Genomic DNA, 12792 nt, shown 5'->3' with positions numbered 1-12792 from the left:
CATTCTGGATCTGCAGTGCTAAATGTCAACATCTAATCAAGCCTAATCTATTATTGATTTTCTTTTTTCTTTTCAAAATATCCATCTGTGGCACCAATTTCAATCATCATATATTTCTTGAGGCACATCTCCCAAGAGTAAAATACATGATCTATCAGACTATAGTTATTAAAAATAATTCCCCAATTTACTCTAATATGATGGAAAACCAGTAACGCTAAAGCTGCAGGACATTATTTAAAAAGAAAACTACTTATTACAAAATTAGAAAGGAAAATGATAAATAGTGAAGTCTACAGATTAAATATTACAGGAACTTGTGATGTACAATGGCAACAAAATGGATGCTATATTATTTAAGGACTAGAACTGAGGAAGGAAAAGGGAAGTGAATTACATGCATCATTATCCTAGTTAATACAAGGAAGTCTTGGTATTTACTGGTGAAAAAAGGACTCCTGAATTCTATTCTCAACTCTGCCACTGAATCACTGTGATCTTAGTCAAATCACAATCACTCTATGCCTTGGTTTATTCATCTGTAAAACTGATATATTTTCCTACATTAATGTTCGTATAGAGATTGTGTTCAGATGAAAGACACTCTATAAATGCTAAATTAGTATATGTACATACAATCTAGTTACTAAAGTTATTATAATTTTATTATTGGTAGGGCTGACAGCGCAGCCTATAGTTAAAATTGCCCAACACTTTCCATCACAACACTCTGTTTACAGTCACTTTTAACTTTGAAAAACGAAAGAGGAACAGTTCTGAGTCCAGATGTCTTCCCTCCACCGCACCTGCAGGAGGAGCTTAAGAGAGACCCAGACAACTCAGAATGGGGACAATTGTACTTAACTATGGAAATAGTACAATTAGGTAATCATATGTAATGATGTAGATTCCAGTGCATGCTGGAATACCTGGGAAATGGCATATAAAGAGGCAAAAATGTTTTTAAAAAAATGAAGAGGTTGATATAAAAAGATTCCTCTGAGCACATAGGCCTTCAAAAGCTTGATTAAGAGAGAACTTAAGATAGAATGGCAAGAAATATGGATCAATGAGAAAAAAAAGGATGAAAGTTCTATGAAGTATTTCCTAAACTTGAGGATAATGTTATACTTCACAGCTATGATAGAAGAAGCTAAGTAACTATATTTCGAGCACTAATAGGTCACTGTGGCCTGAATGGTAATTTATCTCTATTAAATGTGCACAAAGATGGGTGGTGCAAAACATGCAAAGTTAAAGAAACAGCTGAGCATCTGCTATGGCAATGCAGGGACACATATAGAAATACACATTTTTTATGAAGAACTGAGACACCTCAAAGTGAAAGAATATAGTGTGAAAGGAATGATGAGAGTACTGGGCAAGTGGGGTAACATTAGAAAAACATTACTGTGCTTTTTTAAAGAAAACAGGACAGGGTGAGAGGATATAGATTTTGATTATGCAAAATCTGTGGTAGGTGGTGATCATGGCCTCACATGCTGAGGTTGTTGTGCCATAAAACTACAGGAAAAGAAAGACTGGGGGTAGATCGGAGAGAAGGAGAGACTTATTTTGGAAGCTTCTCAGTAAGTTACAGCCAGAAGTTCTGACTTCAGAGGAGAAGTATGCAAGCTGGCAGCTACCACAGACTCTAGAGAAGTGACTAGCCTTCCTCTGGGGCTAAGGAACTCTTTGTTCCAACTTCCTGTGGGACTTTTGACCATGCCCTGAACTGGGAAAAGTAAGTTATAGGAAGTTGCCCAGGGAGGCAGCTCCAAGGCATTCTGTGGATGTTTGCTACTGCTGTCTCTTGTAGGGCTCTGGGTCAGAGCCTGCTGGAGAGGGAGGGCCTGGGCTTTCCTGCTAACCACTCTCTTGTGAAGGGAGAGCAAATCCCTTCTTCCACCATGGAGATAAGGGGAATAGAGACATTGTAAGTCCTGAGAGAAGGGTGCACAATTCTCAGGGGCCTGGAATGGAGCTGAAGACACTTTCTTTTCTGTGGACATTGGACTATACACATTTTGTTAGATTGTTACCTGGGCTGGAGGGCCAAGTTGCTACCTACCAAAATGGGGATTGCCACAGTGTCAGAGTAATTGCAGGCAGGGGGAAGAGCTGGGATTCAGTGACCTAGCAGCTGGGCAGCACCATTGGTAAGTCTAGCCTTGTTGCATCATCTAAATATCTCCACCTTAGGCATTGTTCTGGTACCCGAGTGTTTTACAACTTCTTATTCCCCTGTCAATCCGGTAAGGCCAGAAAATTTGTTGTTGTTTAAGATTTGACATTCCTCTTTGGGTCCAGACACACTTGGGACATGACTGACAACACAGCTCCACATGGACACTGCTGGTCCCAAAGGGTAGCGTGGAAGAGCCAGCCCTCTGCAACTATCCCTAGCTTTTCAAATTTGCCATAGCTTGTTTGACATCACTGGGGTTGGACTCTATGGAGAGACAAATACTGCCCCTCTTGACCACATGATAGGTTGAAAACTTTTTTTCTTCTAGTATCCTTAGCCCTCCAGGATCTTTTGTGGGAAGGCATGATCTAAACTTCAATTTTTAGTTAAATAAGTTACATAATTTTTACTTAAATAAATGACACTTCTGGATTTATAAGAACATTCTATTGTGTCCATTTTTACATAGATGTAGCCAGAAGTCTGAGACTATGAATTACAGCAGCAACTTCACTCTAACCCAGCTAAAGAAAATCACTCATTACATGCACCAGTGATCGTATAGGCTATAGGTGACTTTCCCCCTTTTGTTCTTGGTGTAGAAACCATTAAATGGATGGAGATTGTAAGGGTTCCTGGTAAATACATCTTTTAATATGTCCTCATTTCATGTGTGTGCTTTCATGTAGTGTTATTACTGATTGTTCTGATTGCCCTTTTTTATGTTCCCCAAGAGGTGATTTCATTCCACACTAAAAAGTGCCATAATGTCCACAACCTGCTGAAATGAGGAAGCAACACAAATTACTAAATGTCCAGTATCTATCTATCTATTCCCATGGAGATATTTCACCCTAAATTACACCTCTACCCCTATATAACACGACCCGATATAACACGAATTCGGATATAATGCGGTAAAGCACTGCTCCGCGGGGGCGGGACTGAGCACTCCGGTGGCTGAAAGCAAGTTCGATATAATGCGGTTTCACCTATAACGCGGTAACATTTTTTGGCTCCCAAGGACAGTGTTATATCAGGGTAGAGGTGTATTGGGTCATTTAGGGTCAGCCCCTTATTAAGAAGTATGGAGCTTCACTGCCCTATGGAGAGCTCCCACATGCACAAAGGCTGTTAATCTGCTCCTAATATCTTGTGTGAGAAGTTGGTCAGTTGGCAGGAGAAGGTAGAATTACGTCTGTACCGCAACACCTCCATTGCTCTCTTGAGAGCTGTGTACCCTGAGAGGACTAGAAAGGAAGTAATCCCTACACTGACACAAGTACTGGGACTGCAGTTTCGCTTGGCACTTATGGAGGACCTGAGGTTGGGTAGGGAAAGTCCTTATGCCCTTTCAATGTATACCTGTACATGGGCACTATACAATCAGATTCTTGCCTCTATTCAGGGGTGAAAGTAACTTAAAGGACTTACCGGTATGCCGGAGTCCTGAGCAGGGTGGGGCCTCAACCAAAAGAGGTGGGGCTTTTGAAGGCAAGGGTTCACTGAGAAAACAGGAGAGACAGGCTCCTTGCTCTCAGTTCTGGTACCCAGCCTGGAAAAGCCATTTTTATAGGGAAAGTCTGACTTTGTTCTTTAGTCCTCAGCAGGAGAGAACATGCTTAGCTGGTCTGTGGAGATGATGTATATGCAGTCCTGTCATGTGTACAAGCTGTGAGGGGGTTAGCATGTTCAGTTGCTCTGTGGGGCTGGCTCATGCATAGTCTGGTCAGCAGTAGGAGGTATGAGATAAAGGAACATGCTCAGTCTCTGTGGGGATGGCACATGCACAATTAAATCAACACTAGGTGCCACCAGAGGCTTGAGCATACTCAATTAGGGTGGAATCTTTTGGGATTTAGCTGCTAAGCGCTGGCAAGTCTACAATGAACATGTGTGAACTGCAATTTTTCAAAGGTCTCTAATTTAACTACATATGTAAAGATTTTAAGAGGGACAGCAATACGCAAAGCCCACACCTGTCAAATTTCAAGATTTGTTCCAAAGCATGGGAACGTGATAACTTTCCAAGGAAAAGGTTGTTTTTATTGTTACAAAAATATTGGCAATATATTCATAGCCTCATTTTTGGAGACAGATGAATTAATTTGACTAAAATTTTCCAAATAAATTAAGCCTGAGACATTCATCCACATAGTAAATATTAGCTCAAATATTTAAAGTTTGGCAAGGTTTTATAAGAAACTGAAAACTGGGTCTTAAACAACCGTAATAAGCAGTACTATGAGCTATGCTTGTATTATATTTAATATTCTATATTATATTATGTTTCCATATTATTGAAACTAAATGTTTCTATGGCTTCAAATAAAAAAATATTCAGAATGTGTGTTGTGGGAAATTTTAGCTTTTTTGTTCTGATTCAGACCCAAATAAAATTTGAAGTGTCAGAATTTCTCACAGAAAGGAAATTACATTTTTTGACCAGTTCTAATTCGTATACCAAAGTAATTTGTGAACTTTGCAGCTATTGTGCAAATCAGCTGAACATTAAGATACATATGGATAATATTTAATACTCAGGTGCTGCTCAGAGGTTGAAGAGGCTTAAAATACAGTAGAGCCAGTTGAACAGTGGAAAAATATTAACAGAAAACTACCAAGTGGTAGAAAAATTGTGTATTACTTAGCTAATGTTATTTGACTGCTTATAGAGCTGACTGAATAGTGAACAAAATTAGTCATTAATAACTGTTCCATGAAAACCATGCCAACAGTTATAATGAATATTTTCAATTTATTCAACCAGCTCTATATTCTGCGGACTTTGTTGGAATTTAGTCCAAATGCATAGACTTGAGACAACAAATGCTAGAGATGCTTAGACATCATACATCAGACATGTGTTGAACAATGACACATCAGCAAACCATTCCAGAGTTGCTAGAACTACAAACAAAAAAGACTTCAGGTCAGATGGTACTCTCAGATATATAAACAGGCCTCAGGCAGAAGATACTTGTGAAATGGGCACTTGAGTTGAAGCAGAATTTACCAGTGAACTGTACTCAACAATATATACACGCCTTAGAAGTAATGTCTAAATTAAATGGAACAGAATCTCTAATGCCTACTAATGATGAACAGTGTTATTCTTAGATATGGAAAAGACAAGAATGGTGCATCCACAAATGAATTTGTTGAAAAATTGGTAATAAAATCATAATTGGAATGAAGGACATCAATGGAAAAAAGAAGGTTGGATTACCTAGCTACCAGGCACTAAAAGTTCTATAGTATGCTTAGATTTGTTTCACAAGACCTATTTCCATAAAACCATGTTGACTGACATTATATCCCTAACCTTTATTTTTTTATTAATTAAGTCCAGTATTAACTTTCCATTATTTTCTCTAGGATTGATGTCAGGCTGACAGGTCTATAGTAACCTGGGTGATCCTGCTTGCCCTTTTTGAATATTGACAGAACATTAACACTCTTTCTGTCTTCTGGAATTTCCTTGGTATTGCAAGATTTATTAAAAATTGACATAAGTAGGCCAGAGTTTTTCTCAGACAACTCTTTTAGAATTCTTGGATGCAAGTAATCAAGCCCTCTTGATTTAAAAATGTCTGTCCCTAGGAGACAATGTTTAACATCCTCCTTGGTTATTAATGAACTAGAAAGTACTTTATCATCCTCATGTGATACAATTACATTATCCTGCTTTTTAATTCCACTCCATTGATTAAATTCATCTTTATCTATCATAATGAAGTCTGAAAGAGTTACTTCATGATGATCTGAAGGTGTTCAGAAATTAAAGTACACTAGGTTCACTTTCACTATTGCCAAACAGAGATGAACTGAAAGTGCTAACTCAGCATTTAGAACCAATATTTTATGAAGTGTTCTCTTCAAATCTGTTTATCTTAGTTATTCTAGACTACTAGATATATAAAGTTGCACGCATATCTGCTACTGAGAAGTTTCCTATTCTGTCATTAGCATTCAAGATTATTATATGGCTCTAGGAAACTCTGGAACAGTTTAAGTTCTATAAAAATTATTGATAGCTTGAGGCAGAAATAATCTTGTTCTCATTATTCATTTTATGGTCTTTTAAGGGGAAGCTGTACACTTCTCCCAGACTGGTACAGTTACTTTTTTTCATTTTCCCTCATATTTTCCATAGTGACTTTAAAGTTAACAAAAGGTATAGAAGGACAATCCAGAATGACAAACCCCCCTGCCTACAAGACAAGTACAATGTTGACATCAGGCAGCACAATTTTCCTCATACTGTCTCAAGTCCTGACATGGAGGTAAACCTTGTAGCAGCAAGCAAGTAGTTCAATTTCTATACCCAATGACTCTATACGCTCATTATTCCTGTTTGTGGTTTCAGCATGTGCAATTATGACAGTGTTGTATCTGAGATACGTATTTATCCATTAGAAAATTGATTTTAAAAAAATCCCCCAACTTCCTTCAGCTGATAATGATTTTGGGTGACTCCTAATCTGTCTCAGATTTCAAGTACTGACCTATAGCTGAAAGGCTCCATTATCTGTACTTTGAGCCATGCTATTCAATTTTACTGGAGGTGGTGGGGAAGGGAAATCAATCTTATCATTAAAATTTGACATCATTTTAATACTACACACTTGTGCTATGTGGACAAAGGATATAGTTTCTTTTTAAAAATAGCATGAAACAGACCAAGCTTGTACATTTCACAAGCTGGCAAAATGCATTGATACATAATATCCAAAAAGGTGTATGACTTGCTCTTAAAGTTCACTGACATGCACGAAACATGCTATAAAATTCTGCAATCCCTGTCATTTTCTTCTTTTTTTCTAAACTTTTGGTGACAGAAAATAGTAAATAACTTAATAGAGGGTGCAGCCCAGGAATTGTTGGCTAGTGTCTTCTTCCAACATAAGATATTTTTAAAATATCTGGGATTGTTGAATAATTTGTTGAATGATCTGTTTTGACCCACATCTTCTAGACAAGTATATTTCTGATAAAGTGACTTGTAGTTAGGATGCTACTTTCTGTATCTTTGAGAATACAGAAGAAGTCTGCTCTGAGTTTGACAGCCAAACAACTAAGCAGCAATACAGGATAAAATCTAGTCTCATTTATGCAGCTAGCTAGTGGTTGGATATTGGTAGCTGATCAATGTGAGTCTGGACAAACATCCCACCCGAGATCCACCCAGTGAGGTCTATGTTGCAAGAATGCCTGTTTAAGGTTGATTTCTGATTCACTGCTTCTGCACAGAAATGTGTGGACAAGTATCTCATCTATCCACAGATCTTTTTAACAGTAGAAACTAGCTCTTAGGATGGTTGCAATTTATTTTTGAACTCACCACTCCATTAAGATAAATGAGTAAGTTCACTCCTCTGTCAATACTACTGTTTCAGTCTGCCTTGCTACAGATAGAACAAGACACCAAGCATTGATTTACTGAGTGAAGGGTAAGAACCAAAGAGTCTAGGAACTATATTAAAAAATTAAAGGTTTCAGTCTGTTTTTTTTTTTTTTAAGGAAAAGAACCCTTACCTATTCTGAATCTATGGATTTATTTAGTCCTTTAAAAACTGGAGTATACTATTGACATGATACTGAAAAACATCATTTCAGAGGATTAACTGCAAACACTGCATTAAAGGCTCTTTTTGTTGCTATGGTGGGATAGAGTAATTTATTTCATTTTTCTATTTTTCTCCTTAAAGAATATTCCTTTGTGATTCTTCTAGACTTTTGATATTAATGTGGACCTATGTCTTCACCATTTGCAAATATGCATTGAAAGATAAGAGGTCAAAGACATCAAATCTTAAAGCCAAACTCAAAACTCAATGGAAGTTAATCAGCCTTTTTTTTTTAAATTATGATTTACCCAACTCCATTTTCAAAATTAATATTCTGAAATGTTGCCATATGAAAACTTGAGAACAGCAATGTCTTATTATTTTCTTTAGTACACTACAGCAGATCTTGAAAATTTCTTAGAGGTGCTTAACATTTGGGTATCCAAATTTAATCAACAGGTATTTTAATACTAATCATTTGAGTGTGTTTATACAATGAATGACCTCCCCAATGTATCCAGATTTTCCATTCAATTCCACTTTGAATTAATGCAATATTTCTCAGTTTTCACTCTATTTTGAGAAAGTCTCCCTTAAAACTAAACTTCATTGGACAACATTTTATTAAGCAGATGCTCTTATGTGTGCATTTTGGATTTGGGGCCTATTTTAGTCATTTTCAATTCATTATTAATATCAGATTGAGTAGGATTTTTTTAACTGTGTGATTTTTATAATATAATCATGATGCTCAAAAATGACCTCTTAGAGTACTGAAAGTTTTCACAAATGAAGTGTAAAAGGAGAAATTATTAAACTGTTAGGAAATCCCAGAGTACTGTATTCAGCAAATAACTGGATATCCCAACATTGTTCATGACAGTTATATTCTTTCTTTGAATAAATCTATTGAAAGGCATATAAAAAAAAACTTTCAAAAATTATTTTTTAAAAAGTGACTAATCCTGGAGGAACTCTCTTTTGGGATAATTTGTTTTACTTAACTTTTTCTTCATAATCTTTGACCCTGTAAATTAAACTATGCTTAAAGATTATTGCCAACTTAATTACCCCTATACACATCAATGAGTAGATACTAATCTAATTTAAATTATTTCCTACAAAAATCTTTATCCTTAGTCCAAGTAATCAGGCTTTAAATTTTTCAAAATGACTACATACTTTGCTTTATTAACTATATATATATATTGTGTGCCTGGATAGGCCTTGTAATATAGTAGACTTTAGTACGCTCTAGCAAGAAGGTGAGCTAAAAGACAAACAATATTGTGCTGCCATGGAAGATTTGTGTTTTCTGTGCAAAAAAATATGTATTCAATGGTTTTGGTAAAGTTATACATTGTAAAAATTACAATACCTGAACTTTTAAAAAGTTTATTATAGAAGAGTTAAAGGGTCATTATCAACTTAATCTCTAGTAATTTTAAAAACCTGTATTAAGTATAGTTTCAGATACTATACCTGCCCCTGATTCCTCATGCAAATTTTTGCATTTTTATGGTCACATTTTTCCAGTGTCTAAAAATGTTATTTTCTCTTTCTTGTGATAAAATCCATTAAAATTTTATTGTACTGAGGAAATATGAAATTGATTATAATAAGTACTATCAAATGCATGATTTAAAAAAAAATCCTTTCCTCTAATCGTTTCCTACTGTGGCAATCTTAGGTATTCCTTATAATGATAATGGTTAAAAATATTTCAGATAAACATTTTAGGATGTGTCCCTTTAAAACTGTCCTTTGATTTTACGCCTACACTAAAATTACATCACATGAAGTTGAGTCATGCCCAAATATCCAAAACAGTTAAGGATTAAATATATCACACATGTCCTCCAATATTTTGGCAGGAAAAAAAGTACATTAAGGACGCAGTTAAGGAAATTCTCTGTTCTACTCAGATGTTGGATGGCATGCAATATCGTACGTTTCACCTTCAGCTATGTTTGTTTCCTTTTAATTTATTTGACAAAATCTTAATGTTCCTTGAATACACAGGATATTTTCTATGGATCTTTTTAAATAGAGTCATTTTTGGTACAGAGACTACATTTTAGCATGAACTACACTGTAGCCAAGGGGGTAAAATATATTGTGTCAAGTAATACGTAAGTGGCGTGTGCCTGTGATAATATATTAAATGAGCATTTTGGGCAACCAAGAATTGCCACATGCAAAATAAGGTTTAAATTGTCATCTTGAGATCTTTCTATGATTTCTGAATAAAGGGAGCAATCATCTCATTTTAGATGCTGTGAGCTTCCAAAATTCTTTGTTGAATGTGCTTCTTGAGCTAAATAAGAGGAAAGCACATCTTATAATTCAAATTTTAAATAAAAATATGCTACCATTCTGTGCCAACTTTCAGCCTAGATCAAGTTCTACTGTACAGTTATGTACCTATGGAAACAGACATTCATATAGAAAGCCCGATATGATCTTGATTACATCAGGACTAAGATTCCTTTCTACACTACATGCTCTGATATTGCTATCATAGGGCAAAAAAGTCCCCTTAATACCAAACCAATTTCATTCAGGATGGCACACTTTTCTAGTCACTTGCATTTTAAGATTCAGTCTTATCCCTTTTGAAATCCAAGGGAGTTTTTTTGTGGACTTCAGTGGGTATATGATTGGTCTCTTACTGCAAAAGAAAACAGTTCTAATATTCAACCTGCTCCTGCCCCCACCTCTCAAACACACACTATATGCTTCCTTTCCAGAAATACTAAGTTTTAAAGAGTCATCTACTTGCCTTTGAGGGAGTTACCTGCCAAATCATTCATAGAGAACAAACGAAAGAGACAGGTATTTTTGCTTCCTATTATCTGTCCCAGAAACAATCACCCACCCAAGAGAAATCCCTACAGAGAAGACACAGGTTGTATTTTACAGAAATGGGCAGAATATTTAATCTATTTGCCACCTGTATCCATAGAGCCCACTTGAGCCAAAAGAATAGTATGTTGATAACATGTGAACTCAAAGAGCTGAGGTCTTCACAAGTTTCATTGAGGTTTTTAATCAGTACCACATTTCCTGCTCACGGAGAGCATTTCCTCTGAGAGCACTGGACCAGCCACTATCGGTAGGGCTGCGGAATCCCCCTGAACTTGTCCCTCTTCTTGGTGCTCTAGAATTCGAACATTGCCCATCAGTCCCCGAAGTGAGGCAGCCAATTCGCCCTCTTAGAAGAGGGACAGCAAAGTACCCCCAGCTGTGCAGGATAAACATATTGCTCCCGTCATTGCCATGGCTACGGCCAGCTCCCCAGCACCCGACTGCCACAGCCAGGTGCCTAGAGGTAAGAAAAGTTGATCTGAGCAAAGCCACACAGAGTGATGCCTTCCCACCCCGCCGCGCCCCTCTTTACCTTGGTTGCCGGAGACTGGACTGCAGCCCGCCGGGCACGCCGTCAGCAAAGGGAAGAACAGGCCAAATTTCCAGAGCAAACCTCTCGCTTCACAACCCCCCATGGCTGGTGCCTGCGCCCCCTGGTCCTTGCCCCGAGAAGGCGGGGCGGGCTTCAGGTCCTCTTCCTCCTCCAGGCCGGTGGGAAACGCCGCTGCCCCCCAACGCCGGAGGGCAGGGTCCACTTAGCCAGGTGCCTCTGATAGGGCTGCCGCCAGGTGCTGCAGAGGCTGGAGTAATTGCATCCGCTGGTGGGGTCCCGGGGCGGCCGAGGGAGGAGTAGCCACAGCGGCCACAGGGGGCAGAGGGCTGGAGCTGCCGTCCTGGCTGGGGGGCCGGGGTACTGGAGCGTAGCCGCTGGCGGGAGCCGGGCGAGCTCCGGGAACTTTGCCTAGGGGCGTGGGAGCTCGCTGCCCTCCCGCCCGAGCTGCCGCCGCCAGCCCCGTCAGCCCCGCAGCAGCTTCGGCACCAGCCCCCACAGCGGCGGCAGCCTCCTGCTCCGGAGCATCCCCATCCCGCCTCCGCACCGCCCGGCCCCCCCACGAGAGCCGACGCCGAGGCGCTCCAGCCCTCGGGCCCCCGGCAGAGGCGGGAGGACGCTGAAGACAGCTGGACAGCTCCCCGAGCCGCCTCGCACCTCGGCAAAACTTGCAGCGCGCAGGAGCCCCGGCGCCTGCCCCCCGGGCGGTCTCCCTCTGGGCAGGGGCGCGAGCAGGAATCCGGCGGCGCTCGGTGCGGTTGCGGCGGCTCTCTCTCCCGGGCTGCCTTGCCTTCAGGTCGGCTGCAGCCTTGGGTGCTGCCGCCGCTCCTCTCTGGAGCGATCACCCCTCATTAGCGCCCGCAGGATGGCTCCGAGCTGGCGTCGGACGTGCAGAGCCGGGGGGTCTCCCCGTCCCCGGGCAGGCGGACATTGCAAGCAGCGGGCATTGCTCGCTGCAGAACACCCTTCCCCCCCCCCCAAAGAAATGGATCGCAATAATGCGGCTGGTCCTAAATGTGGGCAGAGTGTGGCAGGTGGAGTGGGGGAGGTGAAAAGCAAGGAAGAGCTCGGACTCTCGCTGGCCCCTCCTCAGCTGCTCTCCTGAGAAGAGGTGATACTGAGTGCGTGCGTGTGTGTGTATGCAGCAAGCGGCGAAGAGCTTTCCTAGCCTGGAAGCTGCTAGCAGCCCGCAGGTCATATGCAGCCTGTTCAGCACTAGAGGGGGTTAGTTGACAAGACAAAACTCCCTCTACTTTGCTGGGGGGGGGGGAGTTGTGGCTAAACATTAAAATATCTTAAGAGGAGAGATGCACTTATACTAAACTTAACTCATTTTTAAAGGCGTACTAGTCAACCTTGCAGCGTATTGTGCAATTTGGTTGTTCTCTTTAACTGCCTCGCTCTTTTCTTAGAGAATTTGTCTTCCTTACAACAATTTGTTCTCATTTTCATCAGAATAATAAGGGCCAAAGAACTAATGGGAAGAAAGAGTCTGTGCATATATAATCTGGGAGAGGAGGAATAACTTTACATAAGGGTACTTTTACTAATGAATATGGGACAAAAGAAAAGGAATCTATTGTCAGCTGGACAACAATTTACCAACTATGATGTTA

At 39.9% G+C, this 12792-nt stretch overlaps 1 protein-coding gene across 4 annotated transcripts in view; it reads right to left on the bottom strand.

The window, feature by feature from the left end:
- Nucleotides 1-11676, bottom strand: part of EPHA6 (EPH receptor A6) — an 872804-nt gene extending 861128 nt beyond the window's left edge. For all 4 annotated transcript variants that reach the window (XM_054046132.1, XM_054046149.1, XM_054046139.1 and 1 more), the window contains exon 1: nt 11159-11676. In XM_054046132.1, the coding sequence (XP_053902107.1) occupies nt 11159-11261 (103 nt within the window). In that variant the 5' untranslated portion in view covers nt 11262-11676. The remainder of the gene's footprint in view (nt 1-11158) is intronic.
- Between the last annotated feature and the right edge of the window lie 1116 nt (nt 11677-12792).

This window comes from Malaclemys terrapin, chromosome 1 (assembly GCF_027887155.1).
Source record: "Malaclemys terrapin pileata isolate rMalTer1 chromosome 1, rMalTer1.hap1, whole genome shotgun sequence".
Classification (NCBI taxonomy): Eukaryota; Metazoa; Chordata; order Testudines; family Emydidae; genus Malaclemys; species Malaclemys terrapin.
This window is presented reverse-complemented; position numbering and strand designations above follow the sequence as displayed.